The 20,593-nt window shown below is 40.2% G+C and overlaps 1 protein-coding gene across 4 annotated transcripts in view; it reads right to left on the bottom strand.

Moving 5' to 3' along the window:
* Positions 1–20,593, bottom strand: part of LOC136867343 (myosin heavy chain, embryonic smooth muscle isoform) — a 543,017-nt gene that overhangs the window by 147,041 nt on the left and 375,383 nt on the right. For all 4 annotated transcript variants that reach the window (XM_067144510.2, XM_067144513.2, XM_067144511.2 and 1 more), the window contains exon 15: positions 13,191–13,256. In XM_067144510.2, coding sequence (XP_067000611.2) covers positions 13,191–13,256 — 66 coding nt within the window. The remainder of the gene's footprint in view (positions 1–13,190; positions 13,257–20,593) is intronic.

The following is a 20,593-nucleotide window of genomic DNA, read 5'->3' as shown; positions in this document are numbered from 1 at the left end:
GAACATTTTTTTATATTTGGAAGTCTATTTTAGGCAACTAAAATAAAAATTGTAGTATTTAAAAATCTGAGGTCTAGTTATGACTCACCGTATACCACTCACATGGGGTACTTTCATCTCTCATCTCCTAATATGCTCCCATTCTACATGCTGATGAAGACGTTAAGAACAGGTTTCATCACCAGCTGAGAGCACACATCGGCAAAGTACCCGCTAACGAGAAATTATTACTTGGTGATCTGAATGCCAGAAATGGAAGTGAAAATATGATGGGTAAAAATGGAATTGCAAAATGCAACACCAATAGGTAATTGCTTCTCGACCTATCTGCTGCATATAAACTGTCACCAATACTCAGGCTCAGCTATCTAACGGTTTTTAAGACCATGTGGATACGGCCACTCTCCAAGCACTAGCATATTCTTTACTATGTCATCACCTGGCAATGCAATAAAAAAAAAAGATGTTCTGATCAAGATTGCAAGAAATATTGATGACTGGTGTACAGATCACTAACTTCTGATCTGCTGGCTCAGAATCTTCCACCATAAATTGTGTCTGCATTGTTTAAGTCTGTCCAGAATGAAATTTCACATCCATAAACTTTCAGACTGATCCATCGCTGCAGAGATTGAGAATGCGACCTCCGAGCAGCTGGCACCCAACCCAACTATCACACAAGATGTGGAACAAGAATGGTCAACAATTCAAACTGTTTTCCTTGAGTCAGCTAAGGAATATATTGGTTTTGAAGCAAAGAAGAGTCAAGACTGGTTTGAGGACAACACTGCAGAAATTATGAGCCCCATTGATGGCAAATCGCAAGCACTTATCTCTGCAGCAAGAACAATCCCCAACTTGAAGAAAGCCCATTTTCAAGAACTTACATGGAAATGCCAGACTCGAATCAGGGAAATGAAGAACAGGTGGCAACAGAAGGCTCAAAAACTTCAAAGGTTATCAGATGCCAGAGACCTGTGAAACCTCTATGCATGGATTAAAAAACTATATGGACCAATTCATTCTTCAAGAGGAAGTCTGAAATTAGCTGAAGTTACTAGTACCATTTCTGATAGCAAGGAAATCTAGGAGCACCGGAAAAACTATTTCTTCACTCTTTCAAACTGTAACTCTACTACAGGCGAGGACTTCCTCCAAGATGTGCCACAACAGCCCCCATAACCATGGATGGCAATGCACAGTCATACCAGGAATTCTTGAGGCTCTTAATAAACTGAAACCCAGAAAGGCACCTGGACCTGACAATATTCCATTGGAGCTGATTCAAGGGGAAGGCTCATCTTTAAAGACAAGAGGCCTTGCACTAATCCTTTTAAGCAGAAAATACCTGATGACATGAAAAATGCACCACTGAGACTCAAGGAGAAACTTCTCGGAGACAACCTCGAGATGGCTAAGTAGAATCCTTGCAAGAAGTTTGCCAGTTAAGTACAGCAGGTTTGATGGTGTGTCTGGTCATGTTTACCATCAGATCATTTCTGATGCATTTTCCTATCACACTTGGACTGAAGCCAGGGTGTGTGCTTGCACCAAAACACAATGCTCTGTATGTGGATGCTATGCTTCCAGATCATTCATGTACCAATACCCCTGGCATGGATTTAAGGTATCGTCTTGATGGAAGTCTCTTCAACTTGACGAGACTTTGTTAACATCGCTTAAATCATGTGACCAAACTAACTGAACTACAGTATGCTGATGATATTGCATCACCTGCTCTTACCCCTGAGGACCTGCAACAGTCAATAAATTCAAGAGAGCATACCATCAATGCACACAAAACCCAAGATCCTTGTCCAACCTGTCCCAGGAACTAACCTTGCAGAATTCAATGCGTCTGTCTCAGATGTCATTCTGGAACAGGAAGATCAATTTCATACCTTTGGATCATCTTATTTAGACGATAAACCTCAGAAAAGGATATAGAAAACAGACTGTGCTGTTCATTTGGAATTTGGTAGGCGATTCAAGTGGTTTTTTAAGAACAAAGACCTAACAGTTCATATGAAACTCGTTCTGTATAAAGCAGTCATCATCACTTCGTTACTCCATGGATGTGAAACCTAGACCCTGTACCACTGTGACATCAAGAAACTTAAACAGCTTCATTAGCAGAAACATTACACAATTTTAAACATCAAATGGGAGGACCATGTCTCTAGTCTTGCAGTTCTTGAGGAAGTGTGCACGAACAGTGTAGAAGACTATCATTGGCCATCAGCTTTGATAGACTGGACATGTGTGTCGTATGAGCGACATCAGGCTTCCTCACCAAATCCCTTACAGTGAAATTTGCTCATATGTTGCTTCTTTGAAGCATTATAGACTGGCTTAAACAAACCATGAAGTTCATGAACATCAACCCTCAAATCAGGGAGTAAAGAATACAGGGAGCTGCCCGCTACACTCCTCTCTGTGGCTATCGCTTGAAGCCACCTGCCACACCCCGCATGGTTAGCAAAACATGGCAATTCTTACGTTGTGGATATATACAAATTAAGATGTTTTCTCGAGAGTAGGGAAACTTCGAATTGCTCAATTATGTACAACCGTTTTCAAAATAACACGGCGATTAACTGTACATAAAATTTTCTGCCAAACAGACCTATTAATGCTTTTTTACTAAGCTCTAAGGAAGCAGCCTTAAATCTACTCTCTTGCTAGTTGACTATTGGTACTATAAACCGAGTATAATACCAACAGAAGATGCAAATCTTCACCAGATATCAGTAAATATAAGGAGTAGGCTATTAATAACGGCATACCGCAATTTGAATGCTTTAACGGAATGTGCAATAAATCACCAAACTGGGCTTAGCAACATTGCTTACTACATATTTTGGAGTGGTGGTGGTGGTGGTGGTGGTGGTGGTGGTGGTGGTGGTGGTGATAGGAAGTAAAACCATCAAGTAAACCCTCTTCTAACACAAGTGGAAACAATGGGTAATATTTTTGTCTTTTTTGTTCTTTTTGCTATTTGTTTAACGTCGCACTAACACATCGAAGGTTTTCGGCGACGGAAGGGTGGGAGATAGGGAAGGTAGCGGCAAAACCATCTTCAGGGCTATCGACAGTGGGGTTCAAACACACTATCTCCTGAATGCAAGCTTACAGCTGCGCAACCCTAACCGCGTGGCCACTTCCTCAGTTGGAAACAATGCAGGACTCAGCTAAGGGCCCCTTGGACGCCAACTCACACTCTGAAGTTAATAGTTCCTTAGGCCCTTAATCGCCTTGTACGACGTGGTGGTGATTGTAGTTTTAAGAGGGACTACTACTAGGCAACCATCCTCTATTAATAATCAGAGAGAAATAAAGTTATTGGCCAAACAACAAGGGACATGAAGCACGAGAAAATGAACTCCCCAGCCCTCGAATCCTCTTATAGCCTTGGGGTCGGAAAAGAACAAGAGTTGACCGTCAGAGGTCGAACATGATAGATAAAAATTAGCCTGGCACAAGTAAATGGAAGCAATGCCAGGACTCAGCTAAGGGCCCCGTGGTTGCCAACCAATGCTCAGAAAAAATTGAGAGCTCCTGGGGACCCTCCCTTTCATTTGCCTCTTATGCCAAGGCATGTTGTTCTACTACCCCCACCTCCACAGGGACTTTTAAGACAGGCAGAGGATACCGTGGGCCTTATTCTACTGTCCTCACCCATAGAGGTGGTGGTAGTGAATATTGTTCTAAGAGGAAGTACAACTGGGCAACCATCCTCTATTAACATTAATTAGGAGGAAAAATGGAAGGGATCCGACATTTCAAAAACTGAAGGTATCGGCCAAAGGAAGACAAGGGCCACAGAAGGCGTGAAGATGAAAAACTCCCTAGGCCTCGAGTGCTCTAATTCTGTAGGTAAGAAGGGAATTCTTAAAAAATAGTAGGTACTGCATTCTTCATGGAGCGGTCAAACAATTCCGGATTGGCCCTGCGGTTAGGGGCGCGCAGCTGTGAACTTGCATCCGGGAGATAGTGGGTTTGAATTTCACTGTTGGCATCCCTGAAGATGGTTTTCCTATCCCATCATCGCCATAAAACCTATCTGTGTCGGTGCGACATAAAGCTACTAGCAATAATAATAATAATAATTCCAGTTTGAAATGTGCTGAATATATTCTGGTGTAAGGAGAATTTTCCCTCCTAATGGCTTAATCCACTCTGTTCTCCTTTCTTCATAAACAGGAAACCTCAGGAAAAATTGACGATAAACAACAAGTCTAACCTAAAAATAATTACAAAAAGTGAACGGTGCTTCTAAGACTCCGAAATACTATTACAATAACAACGGAGGTAATATACACTGACTGACAGAGCAAATGCAACACCAAGAAGGAGTGGTCAGAACTTTATGCCAATTGCAGGGCAGACTGACGTCACTGAGGTATGCTCATGATGTGAAATGCGCCGCTGTGCTGCGCACGTAGCGAACGATAAATGGGACACGGCGTTGGCGAATGGCCCACTTCGTACCGTGATTTCTCAGCCGACAGTCATTGTAGAACGTGTTGTCGTGTGCCACAGGACACGTGTATAGCTAAGAATGCCAGGCCGCCGTCAACGGAGGCATTTCTAGCAGACAGACGACTTTACGAGGGGTATGGTGATCGGGCTTAGAAGGGCAGGTTGGTCGCTTCGTCAAATCGCAGCCGATACCCATAGGGATGTGTCCATGGTGCAGCGCCTGTGGCGAAGATGGTTGGCGCAGGGACATGTGGCACGTGCGAGGGGTCCAGGCGCAGCCCGAGTGAAGTCAGCACGCGAGGATCGGCGCATCCGCCGCCAAGCGGTGGCAGCCCCGCACGCCACGTCAACCGCCATTCTTCAGCATGTGCAAGACACCCTGGCTGTTCCAATATCGACCAGAACAATTTCCCGTCCATTGGTTGAAGGGGGCCTGCACTCCCGGCGTCCGCTCAGAAGACTACCATTGACTCCACAGCATAGACGTGCACGCCTGGCATGGTGCCGGGCTAGAGCGACTTGGATGAGGGAATGGCGGAACGTCGTGTTCTCCGATGAGTCACGCTTCTGTTCTCTCAGTGATAGTCACCGCAGACGAGTGTGGCGTCGGCGTAGAGAAAGGTCAAATCCGGCAGTAAATGTGGAGCGCCCTACCGCTAGACAACGCGGCATCATGGTTTGGGGCGCTATTGCGTATGATTCCACGTCACCTCTAGTGCGTATTCAAGGCACGTTAAATGCCCACCGCTACGTGCAGCATGTGCTGCGGCCGGTGGCACTCCCGTACCTTCAGAGGCTGCCCAATGCTCTGTTTCAGCAGGATAATGCCCGCCCACACACTGCTCGCATCTCCCAACAGGCTCTACGAGGTGTACAGATGCTTCCGTGGCCAGCGTACTCTCCGGATCTCTCACCAATCTAACACGTGTGGGATCTCATTGGACGCCGTTTGCAAACTCTGCCCCAGCCTCGTACGGACGACCAACTGTGGCAAATGGTTGACAGAGAATGGAGAACCATCCCTCACGACACCATCCGCACTCTTATTGACTCTGTACCTCGACGTGTTTCTGCGTGCATCGCCGCTCGCGGTGGTCCTACATCCTACTGAGTCGATGCCGTGCGCATTGTGTAACCTGCATATCGGTTTGAAATAAACATCAATTATTCGTCCGTGCTGTCTCTGTTTTTTCCCCAACTTTCATCCCTTTCGAACCACTCCTTCTTGATGTTGCATTTGCTCTGTCAGTCAGTGTAATATACTGTACTACATATTACAAGCCATACTTAGAATCTCGTAAATGTGAAATGTTATTCTAGGAATATTTTTAGATTTCTGATTCGTGCAACTGTATGCACAACACTACATTCTAAGAACTACAACATCAACTAAATATTAGTATCTCTTTTACGTTTTCGCGTGTTGTACGGTGTTTGCATCTGAAAATTCCCGTAATTACAATTTGCGTTCACCGTATTCATTTCAATGACCTGTGATAGATTTGACTCTAAGAAAAAACAGCATGCGTTCTCGCGCCTGTTACGACCACGTCCCCTATGTAGACCACCGTCATTGGGCTTCACTCTCAGAGCTCCAAGGCATCTCCCTGTATTCTTTACTCCCTGCCTCAAACCCATTGGTGCCGAACTAACTCTACTATTAAACTGTTTGAGCAAAAGCATTGTAGGCATAAAGAGGTTAAATGGCAGTTACACACTCTCTCCCAGATGAAGCCTCCCCCAACCCCACCCATCAAGTGCAATTGTGAGGATGTATCATGCTAGAATTGCCTTGTTCAGTCATCAAAATCTAAAAACAACCGAGTACTAGTGGATCTGTAATGTAAAAGCTTATCAATCTGTCGAACACACAAGTTCAATATAAAATGTAACACTAACACTTCTAACTCATCAGAAGAGAGATCCTAACTTGGACTATATGTAACTAGGGGTAGCAGCCTGCTTCACATAATTTTCATAGAGCATGCTGAGAACATTTTTAAGCAAGCCTTGGACCTGTAGGAGAAACTGAGTCCCATTCCTATTTGACAGGTGAGGGACTCCTTGGAAACAACTTGGATGAATGAAATGGAATTCAATGAGGAGTTTTCAATATTAATGGGGCTTATTGACAAAAGAAAGTAGGATCGGCTGAGTCAGCAAAGAGGATGCGTCTGGATGGATTAGGAGTAGATGATATTCAGATAAGGGGAGATAAAGAGGAAGAGGCAGGATAACAAAGTGTACTTAACGGGTGTTAAGAAGGTAAGGGCAGAGTGCAGGTTCCGACTATTCATCAGGAATACTACTGCACGCAACATACTTTCCGTTAGGAACGTTAATAAGTGAATGATGTGGGAAGATTTGGCAATTGGAGGAATAAGGACAAGAATTGTCTCATTGTACTCTCCACGTGAGGATGCATATGAGGATGAAGTTGACAAGTTTTATGAAGCAGTGAGTGACATCGTAGTCACGGTAAACAGCAAGAATAGGATAGTGCTAATGAGCAATTTTGATGCGAGAGTTGAAAATTGAACTGAAGGATACAAAAGGGTGAGTGGTAAATAAGGGAAAGATATGGGAGCTAATAGGAATGAATGAATGAATGAATGAATGAATGAATGAATGGGAAGAGTTTGCTGAACTTCTGTGCTAGTGAGAGATTTGCAGTTACAAATACATTCTTCAAGCATAAAGAAATAAGGATGGAGATAGTGAAATCTGTCTGCAGGTGAATAAGGGTAGAAAATCTCCAGGACAAAGAAATTAGAAATACAGTACATGCATGTTTTTTGAGTCATCAGTCCATCGACTGGTTTGATGCAGCTCTCCATACCACCCTAACCTGTGCTAACCTTTTCATTTCTACGTAACTATTGCATCCTACATCTGATCTAATCTGCTTGTCATATTCATACCTTGGTCTACCCCTACCGTTCTTACCACCTACACTTCCTTCAAAAACCAACTGAACAAGTCCTGGGTGTCTTAAGATGTGTCCCATCATTCTATCTCTTCTTCTTGTCAAATTTAGCCAAATCAATCTCCTCTCACCAATTCGATTCAGTATCTCTTCATTCGTGATTCGATCTATCCATCTCACCTTCAGCATTCTTCTGTAACACCACATTTCAAAAGCTTCTATTCTCTTTCTTTCTGAGCTAGTTATCGTCCATGTTTCACTTCCATACAATGCCACGCTCCACACGAAAGTCTTCAAAAACATCTTTCTAATTCCGATATCAATGTCTGAAGTGAGCAAATTCCTTTTCTTAAGAAAGCTCTTCCTTGCTTGTGCTAGTCTGCATTTTATGTCCTCCTTACTTCTGCCATCATTAGTTATTTTACTACCCAAGTAACAATATTCATCTACTTCTTAAGACTTCCTTTCCTAATCTAATATTTCCTACATCACCTGCCTTCGTTCGACTGCACTCCATTACTTTTGTTTTGGACTTATTTATTTTCATCTTGTACTCCTTACCCAAGACTTCATCCATACCATTCAGCAACTTCTGGAGATCTTCTGCAGTCTCAGATAAAATAACAATATCATCGGCAAATCTCAAGGTTTTAATTTCCTCTCCTTGGACTGTGATTCCCTTTCCAAATTTCTCTTTGATTTCCTTTACTGCCTGTTCTATGTAAACACTGAAAAGGAGAGGGGACAAACTGCAGCCTTGCCTCACTCCTTTCTTGATTGCTGCTTCTTTTTCAAAGCCCTCGATTCTTATCACTGCAGACTGATTTTTATACAGATTGTAGATAATTCGTCATTCTCGGTATCTGATCCCTATCATATTCAGAATCATAAATAGCTTGGTCCAATCAACATTATCGAATGCCTTTTCTAGATCTATGAATGCCATGTAAGTGGGCTTGTCCTTCTTGATTCGATCCTCTAACATCAGGCGTAAAGTCAGGATTGCTTCACGTGTTCCTACATTTCTTCTGAAGCCAAATTGATCTTCTCCCAACTCAGCTTCAACTTGTTTTTCCATTCTTCTGTAAATAATACGCGTTAAAATTTTGCAGGCATGAGATACTAAACTAATGGTGTGGTAGTTTTCACACATGTCAGCACCGGCTTTCTTGGGAATAGGTATAACAACATTCTGCCGAAAATCAGATGGGACTTCTCCTGTCTCATACATCTTGCATGCTAAATGAAATAACCTTGCCATGCGGGTTTCTCCTAAGGCAGTCAGTAATTCACAGGGAATGTCATCAATTCCAGGTGCCTCGTTCCTATTTAGGTCACTCACAGCTCTGTCAAACTCTAACCTCAAAATTGGGTCTCCCATTTCATCAGCATCAACAGCGCCTTCATGTTCCAGAGCCAAATTATCCACATCTTTACCTTGATACAACTGTCGGATATGCTCCTGCCATCTTTCTGCTTTGTCTTCTTTCCCTGTAAGTGGCTTTCCATCTGTGCTCTTAATATTCATACACCTAGATTTCCTGGATATGATTAGTGAAAAGTTCAAAACAATGGACAGCAAGCAGGTCAGGATATAGAAAGAGAATGGGCATCATACAGGGATGCCGTAGCAGAAATAACAAGGGGATGCCAAGTAACAACTGTGTGTAAAGATGGGAAAAATCTAAAAGCTTCATGGAATGAAGAAGTGAGAGCAGTTTGTAAATGTAAAAAGAAGGTGTATCAGAAAAGGCTCCAAACAAGGACTGATGCAGACAGGAAATTGTAGGCAGACGAAAGGAACAGAGCAAAACAAATAGTTGTTGAATCCAAGAAGTAGTCATGTGAAGATTATGATACCCTGGAAAGGCTAGGTCAAGCAGCAGGGAAACCTTTCTGGTCAATAATAGAGAATCTTAAGAAGGGAAGGAGAAAAGAAATGCATAGTGTTTTGGGTAAATCAGGTGAACTCATAATAGAGCAGTCATCATCATCATCATCATCATCATCATCATCCTAAACCATCTCCAGTTTCCCAAGTGTGGTACATGAGCTTCCTCCATCATATCCTGTCCTTGTACCATTCTTCCTCCACCAACTTGTCCCAATCATGACCTCTCAGCAGTACATCATTCTTAACTAAATCTATCCATTTCCTTCATGGCCTTCCCACGGGTCGTCTTCCTTCTACTTTTCTGTCAAATTCCCTCCTTGCAGTTCTGTTTACTGGCATCCTCTTCATGTGACCAAACCACTTCAGTCTTGATATCTTAATCTTATTGAGGAGAGAATCTTCTATTCCTACTTCTTCTCTAATTTTCTCATTCCTAATCTTGTCTTCCGGTTTTCTGGAACATAGTGCGTAGGAATTTCATTTCAGCTGCCTGAAGTTTGGAATTATCTATATTGGTCAGTGTTGTGGTTTCACGACTGTATGTAAGAATTGGTGTATAATAGGACTTGTACAATGTCATTTTTGTTTCCATGGGTATTTGCTCATCCCACAGCAGGTGTCTTACCTGGTGTTAAAATTGTGTTGCCTTATTGATTCGATTGTTCACCTCATGTTTTGCTAGGTTGTCATTTGGTATATTGTTACCCAAGTATTTGAAAACTCGCACGCTGTCCAGTTGGGCTTCATTTAACATGACTATTGGTTCTGCTCCTTCCCCATACACTTTCATCACCGTTTTGGTCTTGCTGATGTTTAAACCATATTTCTTAAACTCCTCATTCCAGCTTTGCATTCTCTCTCCCAATTCCTCTTCTGAGTCACTCCAGATTGCAACATCGTCTGCTTTGATATCTCCATTTTCTTTCCTTTTAATAGATTTCATTACCACATCCATTACAATAATAAATAGAAGTGGTGACAATGAGCTGCTCTGCTGCACTCATCTCTTTGTTTCAAACCAGTCTGAGAAACCACATCCTACTTGAATACAGCTTCTATTCCCACTATACATTTTCACTTTGTCTATGAGGCTGTCTCGCACTTGAAGTTCTTTCATGCACTGCCAAATTCTTTTCCTTGGTACACTGTCGTATGCTTTATGTCCAAAAATATTAGAAATAAAGGCTTGTTCTTCTCCCAGTATTTTTCCATTAGCATCCTAATTGCAAATACAGGGTCTGTAGTTGACCTTCCTGATCTGAAACCATACTGCTCTTCTTCCAGAATTGGTTCAACAATATCTCTGATTCTAGTCTCTATTATTTTTTCCAATATTTTTAGGACATGAGACAGTAGTGTGATACCACGGTAGTACATTTTCGTTGGCTTCCTTTCTTGAACAGAGGTACAATGATGCCCATCTTCCAGTCCTCAGGAATAGTATTTTCCTCCCATATCTTGTTGAGCAGCCTGTAGAGCCACTGGATTCCTGGAATTCCTGCTGCTTTCAGCATATCTGCACTTAGTTCGTCTATGACCACTGCCTTTCCTTTCGTCATGCTAGAGTGCATTTCCAACCTCAAGCCATGTAATTGGTGGTTCAGTTGTGGTTCCTCGACTTGGCTCTCCTCTATCCGCTATGTTTTCTGTATCTCCATTCAGCTGCTTTTCGAAACAGATCTTGAGTTCTTGTTTAATTTCTCCCTCTTCTTGTGCCAGAGTTCCATCATGTTCTATGGCTTTTATGGTTTCCTGATCCCTTCGCTTGTTTTTCACTACTCTGTATAGCAATTTCATATTTCCTCTACTGTCCTCTTCCAGTTTGTCTGCAAACTCATTCCATTTTTTCTCTTTTTCTTCCCTTACAATGTTCTTTACAGCAAGTTTCTTGTTCCTGTATACTCCTTGAAGTCTTTGTATTTCTTGTTCATTTTGTTCTTGTCCCTGTTTTTGTTTTTCCTTGTCCAGTGCCTTCTTTATTTGGTTTCTTTCTTTTACTGCTGTTTTCACTATCGTTCCACCATGGCATCTCCATTTTTCTTTTGATAGAACTTGTAACTCCACATAGGCTTTTGGCTTCTCCCACAAAGGTGTCTTTGAAGGCCTTCCACTCTTCATTAACGCTGGTTACTTCACCCTTTGGCAAACTCTGTTGAATCCTTAGTTCATGAAACTGGAGAACACTAAGTACACTGTCATACAAGTGTATGCTCCACAGACAGGCTGCAGTGAGGAAGACAGCATTTATAAAAATATATATTTATATGACAGTTACATGCTTGTACTAAAAGGCTGAGTAGATTAATTACCCTATAAGTTTATCAGAGATCTTACAAGAGCCCTCCTCTGTCAAACAGTATTTTATATAATCAGTATTTGCAAACAATTTTGACAGGTAATCTAAGACATAGAAAATTGTAATCATTTAAGAAAAGACTTGGTGACAGGAAATTTACCACCTGAGCAACAGACCTAACTAACATTCTACTGTAGACTGCCATAGTCAGTATTTAGTTGTTGGATAGTCGTACTCTTCACTTCTGAAACAGAAGGCAAGGTGCTTGTTATTACTGAAGCACCCATTAATGTTTTGCAGGGTTTGGTACTCATTTTTGGTGAAATTGAAGGCAAGGTTTTGATCTTCCTTCAAAAAATTCATAAGGAAAGTATTTCATGTGTTCACATCAGTAAAGAAGATTAAACAATATACAGAAAGGCAAAATCAACATTGAGGTAAGAAAGCGTCCTACCAGTGCTTTGTGGAAAAATTTGTCAGTCTGTACCAAGGAGTTTACTAGTAACTAGGATGGAAGTGCAGGATTTAGATTAATAGGTTTATTACTGCCACATGAGCAATAAGGTCAGCTTGTCAGTGCTAAGTTTGTGGAGACAGTATTTTATGCATAGTGATGAGGGTAATAAACAAGCCCTTGTGTGTAAATTACATGTAGTTGTGACGTATTAGTCTATTACACTGCCAATTTAATCATACAGTACAAAAACAATATTCTGGAAGCTTTCTCTTTAGTTATTAAGCCAGTGTACAGGGCACTAGCCTCACCTGAACTCCTTAAGTAATATACACATTGTGTGAATACACAGAACCATAATGGTCCTTGTATCAGGAAATCTCATGGTTTCAAACCCATCATCCCTTGGTTGCCCCTTTTAGTCACCTCTTATGACCGGCAGGGCATACCGTGGGTGTATTCTTCGTCTGCATCCCCAACCCACAGGGGCATCAAATCAAAGCTACTGCAGTGAGCTTGCAGTTAAGATCAACAGTATTACGAAAGAATGAAATCAGCTCACAGATAAAACTGTTTTTACACCGATCAGTTTCCAGACCAAATTTGCTTCACGGGAGTGAAAGCTTATTCATAAGTTGAAAGTAACAGACAAGAAAGAAGTTAGAATGATCACTGGTACAAACAGGTGCAAAATATGGCAGGAGGGTACTCTGAATGAGAAGATAAAGGCGAAGTTAGGAATTAATTTGGTGAAGCTGTATACATAAGACTGGCTTCGGTGGTGGGGTCATGCGAGGTGAATGGAGGAGGATAGATTATTTAGGAAAATGATGGATTGTCATAGAAGGTAAGTGAAGTAGAGAGAGAGAGCAAGACAACAATGGCTAGACTCAGTTCATAATGCTTTAAGGATAAGAGGTATAGAACTAAACAAGGTCACAGAGATCGTTAAAAATAGAGAATTGTGGCAGAGTAAATTCACAGAGGCTTGCAAACTGAATGCAATGAACATATATGAATAAATTAAATCTCAAAATTTTTACAAATGCGAACATAATTCAAGAAAGTGGTTTACTTTCAGACTGAAAGGTCAAAGTACATGGTTATCATGTAGTATTACTTATTATACATATCTTACCCTTGCCTTTTCCTTCTTTTCAGTTTTCAAGTTTAGAGTTTCCATGTCCTCAGCTAATTCTGCAACCTGAGGATAGATCATAAGGAAGATAAATTAATTTCATAATTTAGTCAATGTACAAAGTTTTAGGATATAAAACACAGCATATTCCTATAAAAAAAAAGAAAGAAAGAAAGAAAAACAGAGAGAGAGAGCAAGACCAGGAGGACTACGAGAAAAACAGTTTTTCACATTACAAACATCTTAGAGGTAAAAGTACAGGGAAAAATGAGGAGTCAAGTTGATAAAGCAATGACAAACTTCAATGATTTAGCTGTTCAAGTATTATTAATGCCTCTCAGTCTGACTTGGACAAAGTTTGCAGGTAAAATCATGTGCAGTTTCCCAGCAAGATGGATCACAAGGGTAACACATTGTATCACATTGGTTGAAGCAAGTTCATTTGCTTGGCCTCCAAAATTAGTTTTTTAAGATTTTAGTCTATGAAGAAAATCGAAACTCCGTCATAGGAAGTAATACATCAGAATATACCACAGAGTACCTGTAGATTGCTTCTGGAAGTTCCTGAAACATGTAGAAAGTTTACATAGTGATATTTCAAAATACATTCAATAAAACATACATATCTTTCTGCAGCAATTTCTCTAAAAGAAAATTTTAAAATATTAAGACATAGGCTATCTGAAAATTTGCAAAAAATATACCAATCCTTTAACCCACAACCTACCCCTGTACCACAGAACGTTACAAGTGATATCTAACAGGTAATGGACAGATGACAAAGAACTATTTTAGTTCTTCTTAACTTCAGTTAAACTTTCGACTCTGTGTACAAGAGACATGCTACTTTCTGAATTATTTAAGCTCCATCTTCCTACGAACAGTGTCTAGTAAATAAGCTCATATCTAGACAGTTCCCACCAGTGTGTAAGAAGAAAGTTTTATGTATATTCATTACGGTAATCCACAGAGGCTGAAGTCAGGTAGGGAATCACCTCTCTCCTCAATCTGTAAGAATGACATTGTGACATCTGTTAGAAACTGTAGACATCGCTTATATTCTGCAAATATACAATTACACCTGCAAAGGCAGTTTAGAAGTGATTGAATGATTCAATTAAAACTATTGGTAAGGCTCAGCAAGAAATCTTTTTGTCGTCAGATTCGCATGGACTTGCAGTAAACTACTTAAAATCTCAAGCTTTCACAATAGTGCTCCCAGTTAATGATCTAGGGATGATACCTTATCTGATCAAAAACACTTGCATTGAATGATCTTGGGATAACACCTAGTCTGACCATGAATGCTGTTATTTTACTGTTATTAATATAGAATGCAGTGACTTGGGAAGAGAGAGAATCTTTGGATACTGATATTTTATGTGATTTTTACAAATATTTGGTGTGGTTGATTTCCCTCCTAGCTTTAATAGCAATTTTATATATTTTTTATGGTGTGTTGCATAGGTTAATAGCATTTTACAGAGTTACAAAAAGGGTTTTATTTATATTTATGACTACCAGTATGCATGTTTACATTAAACTATTGTTGTCATGGCCGTGCATAACATTAGAACAGGTAATGTTTTGATACACCGCTGATTTCGACATTTAAAAGAATGTATTTCTTAATATTTACTTGGTAAGTACTGGTGAGATCACTTCACATTCAATTGTATTAATAAAACTCTAGTGTAGAACTGCCCTGTTGAATAGGCTCACAATCTCACTATGTAAGTTTACGTCTTGAAATACTGAGATATTTGTTCATACTATATAAATGTTCAAAAATTACTTTGCACCTGTAGCATATATAGTGATTTCTTAAGTTCAATTAAATTGTCTTTCTAGTAAGTTATCAACAAACGTTACAGATGATGAATAGATCAAGACAGAATACCTAGCGAGAGGCAGATCAATGCGCAAAGGACAAACTTAAAAAATTAGAGGTTCTTTCTGTGGTGAGAAGAGAATTGCTGTAAACATAAGTCATGCACATCCCGACCATAGCACAACATCAAGTACAAACATCATCCCTTGTGTAAATTAATACTATCCAATATTCACACCTAACAAATGCATTGGTACCCAAACAAACAAGATTCAAGATACCCGTCTCCCTTAATCTCGAAAACCATGGATTAGGGAGAGGGTATTATTTATTGTAATCGTTTCATAATTTCATAATTTGTGATACATGCCGTATACAAAATTAGGAGTAACTTAAATAACTATTGTGAATTGTGTTAATAATTGGTACATGCGATGAATGTTCATATAAAGCAGGTGCTTAGAGATTGAACAGAGAAAGAATAATATAAACTGAATGTTGGAGTTACATTCATATATAGCATTATGGCAGAAAAAAAAAAACAACACATCTATTTATAGTGATATCTTTTCAGATTACCAAAGATAATATTGCCTTTGCAGGCTGTTAAGAAAAGAGAGAAAACGGAAATTATTACTCGACAATACTTGAAACTAGTAGAACTACTGTAACGAGGTAGTTCCATGCTATCCCTTAAGCCTATGTACCTAATGGCTCTAGACTTCAACAGTTATATTGTCTAGGTTACCTTAGGCACAATTCGGTTCCTGGCTGACATGTATCACATCCATTCCTTCATTCAGTTTCCTGCTCCACCTTCCCCTAATAATGTTAAATAATTTTGCAATTCTATCCGGATGCATCCATTCTCTGTTCAATAACTTTACAATTGTATACAACTGATTTTCGTTCTCAATTTTCTTTACATCCTCATCGCCTATGAATTTTTCACGTATTTCCTTTGTCATAGGGCAATCTTTTATAAGGTGTGCCATCCCATCTCTTCAGAGCATATTAAACATTTATTTTCATCCCTGTTCTTCTATATGCTTTATTTTTATGTATCCCCATTAACCACCATATTATACCCCTCATTCTCTGTTTTGTTATAAACTCTACATTTATTCTCATTCTCCCATTTATATTACAAAATTCTTCTAATGACCTCTTACTTCTACATTGTGCATCAATGCCTTGTTTTTCAATATCCTTAATTCTTAGAACTATTTTTTTTACATATTTTCCACTTCTCTATACATTCTTTTTCCCAGTAACATCCCATTCCAATCGTTTCTAAAATATTCCGTACCCCATCCACCCAGTATCCTTGGTTCTGATGTTTCATTTGGTGTTGATATGCTATCTGTAAAATCTCACCCCCTTCTCACAACTTCATTCTCAACCAATACTTTATTATCCTTTTAATAATGTCCACTCGCAGACTTATATCTTTGCACATCATTCTCACTCCACAATTAGCTGTACAGCTGGGTAGACCCATAATTATTTTCCCAAATCTACTCGTAATTGTAACAAGTGAATCCATCCTTTCTTCAACTCCCCAAATTTCTGCTCCGTACAACACTCTAGATTTAACTACTGCATTAAAAACATTTTTATACACTCTGTAGTCTGTGTTGTGCATCTTCTTCTCCAGTATGCTAATGGCTGACAGTGCACTCATGCCTTTTAGCTTTGATCTTTTTATTTGCTCTGACCATTTTCCATTTCCACTTAAAATCATACCCAAGTATTGTACTTTCTTGACAACTTCTAACCTCGTCTCGCCCTTCCACCATTTTTCATTCTTTGATAATTTATGTCCTTTTTTGCACACAATTACCTTGGTTTTCTGTACACTGATTTTTAAATTCCATTCTTGACAGTAATTTACCACCACATTTATACTACCCTGCATACTGTTGGGTGTCAGTGAGCAGAAGGATGTCGTCAGCAAAAATGAGGCCCGAAATATCCCGGTTCTCAAGACTTGGGTAAACCCCTGCCTTGAAGCCTTTCGATTGAAAGATCATTTATAAAGAGTAGAAACAGTACTGATGACAACTTACAACCCTGTTTCAGTCCTACATTAGAGAATATTTCTCCAAATACTACGCCCTCCTTAGTTTTGATTGCGCACCTTACTTCTGAATATATATTTTCAACCGCTGTTATCTTCTAGGACACCCCTATCCCTCTCATCTTGGTCACGACCGCCCCTCTGCTCACAGAATCAAATGCTTTCTCCAAATCAATAGTAGTAATGTATACTTTTCCTCCTTTCTTTTTTACATACTTATCTATTATTGTTTTCACTACAAAAATATTATCTGTTGTCCTCATCCTTTCTCTAAAACCTGCTTGCAGCCTCTCCAGAATCAATTCCCCCTCTGCCCACTTCATTATCCTTTTTGCTAACACACCTGTATATATTTTACTTAATGTATCTAGCAACGTTATACCCCTGTAGTTGTTAGGGGTATTTTTATCTTCCTTCTTATAGATTGGGCAGATCATTCCCTCTTGCCAAGATTTTGGGAACTCACCTCCTTCAAATATTTTGTTAAACAGTTTCGCCATACTTTCTAGGATATCCTTATTCTGCGCCAGCTGCTTCCAAAATTCGTTAGTGATACCCGAAATCGCTCCTAATTTGCCTTTCCTGGCTTTCCCTAGTACCTCCCTTATTTCTTCTTTCGATATTTCTTTGTCTAATGCCGGCACAGTACACCCTAGCCCTACCGATATTGCGTTTAATCTCGGTCTCCACATATCTTCAGCCTCTAATAGTTTCTTATAGTGCTCCACCCAGATAGCCTGACTTATTACCGTCTGCTGTGGCAGCATCCGCATTCCACAAATCCCCTTAATTGTACTCCATACTTTTCTACTATCATTCTGTTTTGCATTGCTATTTAATTCAACAACTCTCTGCTCCTGCCATTTGGACTTAGTTGCATACAGTAATTCCCTATATTCTCTTCTCAAGTTACAGAATCCCATCCTATGGTTTTCTCCCCTATGCTTTCGAAACTCCTTCAATGCTTTCATCACTTCATACTTTTTATGCCTGCATTCGTCATTGTACTAGCCTTTTCCTATTATATTCTGCCTCTCCTTCATCCTCATTTTCTCCCCTGCCATCTTTACAGAATTTTCAATGATTTTAACTGCTGAACTCGTTTGGTTAATCTCAATCATTGAATCTATTCCAGCTTTCACTATCTGTCCTATTTCTCCATCATAATAATTCATAAACTCGTTTTTTAGCTCCTATATTTAGTGACTATCATCTCTTTATATTTTATCATATTGCTTGTTGGTGTCTTACCCTCTCTAACTTTTATTCTGACAATAATTGGGAGATGATGTGACTCACCCCGTTCCATAACCTCCATACTTTTAATCACAGGCAACGCATTCCTGGAGCATAACGCCAAGTCAATACTACTACCCCATTTCCATTATGTATATCAGGTTCCCTAATTCGTCGCCATGCCACCATCCATTCAAAACATATAGTTCTATTGTACCACATAGCTCTAGCAACTTTTCTCCATTTTTATTACAACCCTTAATCCTGGCTCACTCTCTTTTTTTACATAAACAGCTTCTGTCTCCTTGTCGTACACCGGCTTCTGGTCTGCAACCCTCGCATTGAAATCTCCCATTATTAGAATGCCTGTATCCTCAAAAATATTTTGTACTTTATTGATTTCTAATGCCAACTCATCAAAGAAAACCCTTTTCGCAAATGGCGAGGTTTCAGGAGGGTTGTAGACAAAACCAATACATAAGTCTGACTCATTCTCATCATACATCTTTATTCTGACCCACATCATTTCCTCCATTTGTGATTCTATCTGAATTATTCTAGCTTGCAAATCCTCCCTAACCATCACCATTATACCACCCGGGTATCTGCCTCTTTCGGTTCGTCTCTCTTTTGACTTATAGTAGACTGTGAACTCTCCTATTTCTATAATAGTTTTCGGTGGAATCCAGGTTTCCACACATGCGAGAATATGCAAGCTATGTAATAACTCTTTAAAAGCTTAATTCTGTAACTTACTCCTAAGGCCTTCAATACTGATACACCCTACTCTTATCTCTAGTTATGTCTTTCTCCCCTGTCCCTCACTCTGGCTGATCTTCTTGGACCTCGTAATCCTTGTTACACCTAGATCTTTAGAGTTCTCATCTAGAGTGTTAACACCTTCTCTATCAAGGCCACCCTCATTTACATTACCTTTTCTGAGCAACAAGTCCTTGATACTCACACGTCTGCGTTTCGGTGTTGCTTCTTTCATAGAGTCCGCACTCAGCTGCCGCTGAAGGTCGCCTGGACTGCCTTCGCTATTCGTTGTCTCAGCATCTGTTACTTCCTCTCTCTGTCCTTGTCACTTCGCTAGCTGGTTGTCACTCACTGCTCCGCATTCTGCTGGTCTCAGCTGCCTCGTACGTTCACCTTCCTCCTCGACCAATGTACTCGCTGTATTGTACATATTCTTTAGCTGCTCTACCCCCCAAGTTCTCGTCCAGTTGCTGTCCCCCACCACTAATTTGTTGTGCCTTATGTAGGCCCTTAATCCTTCATGTCTAGCTTTCCCTAGGCGAAACTGTAGCATTATCTGGTTCCTGAGGGCTTCTTTTTCCATCTCCTGTTTGACCCATATGTTCTCACCTTTCAACCGGCTTGTACTATGCAGAATCTTTCTCACTAGTAGGTTTGATACAAATCTCACTCTCACTGGTCTCTTGCCTTTTGTTTTCCCCATTCTCTGTAGTTCTTCTATATCAGCCTCTCTGCAGCTAATCTTCATCTTCTCGTTAATTAGCTCCAGCACTTTGAATACCAGGTCTTCCTTAGTGTTCTCCAGTAGCCCATATATAAAAATATTTTTCTTTCAGGTTTCCTCTTGTCTTTTTTTCTCCTGCCATCTCAACTCTTTTATCTCTTCCTCCATTCTCCTCACCTTATCCCTCAAACTTGATATTTCTTTATTATTTTGGACCGTCCTTTCTGTCACCTCTTTCACCATTTCTCGTAGATCACTAGATTGCTCTCGTAATAACTCTCTCATTTGTTCAGTTTGGACCTTACTAAATTCCCTTATCTTCTCCATGTCTTCCCAACCAACCACATTCTCATGATCAGGTCCAGGATTCATCTTGACGGCTCCAATAACCAACAACACTGCCATCACTGATGCAGCCATCAAAATTGAGATCAAACTCACCTGCTGTCCGGTTCTGCTACTCATATTGCGTCTCGTATTCCTGCCTCTACTATGCCAACGACCTATCGTCGCCAGGTACAATTCTATTGAAATCCCCATGTCAGCACTCACTCACTCAATAACCTTCCTCTTCGCTTGCACGATTACAACTGACCCAAACAAACACTAATTTATTTGAAACAAAATCAGTTTACATGAGTCTTGGGAAGTAAAATGCCAATACTGTAGTCAGTTTTTCATGGCGAGATGGGCATATCCGTTCACAAGAGTAGCTCTAATCCTGACCAACACCATGAAGGATTGCTTCGAAATCACACGGCCAAAGTATCCTA

Source organism: Anabrus simplex, chromosome 3 (assembly GCF_040414725.1).
Source record: "Anabrus simplex isolate iqAnaSimp1 chromosome 3, ASM4041472v1, whole genome shotgun sequence".
Lineage (NCBI taxonomy): Eukaryota > Metazoa > Arthropoda > Insecta > Orthoptera > Tettigoniidae > Anabrus > Anabrus simplex.
Note: the sequence above shows the minus strand (reverse complement) of the source record. Positions and strands in the feature narration are given on the sequence as shown.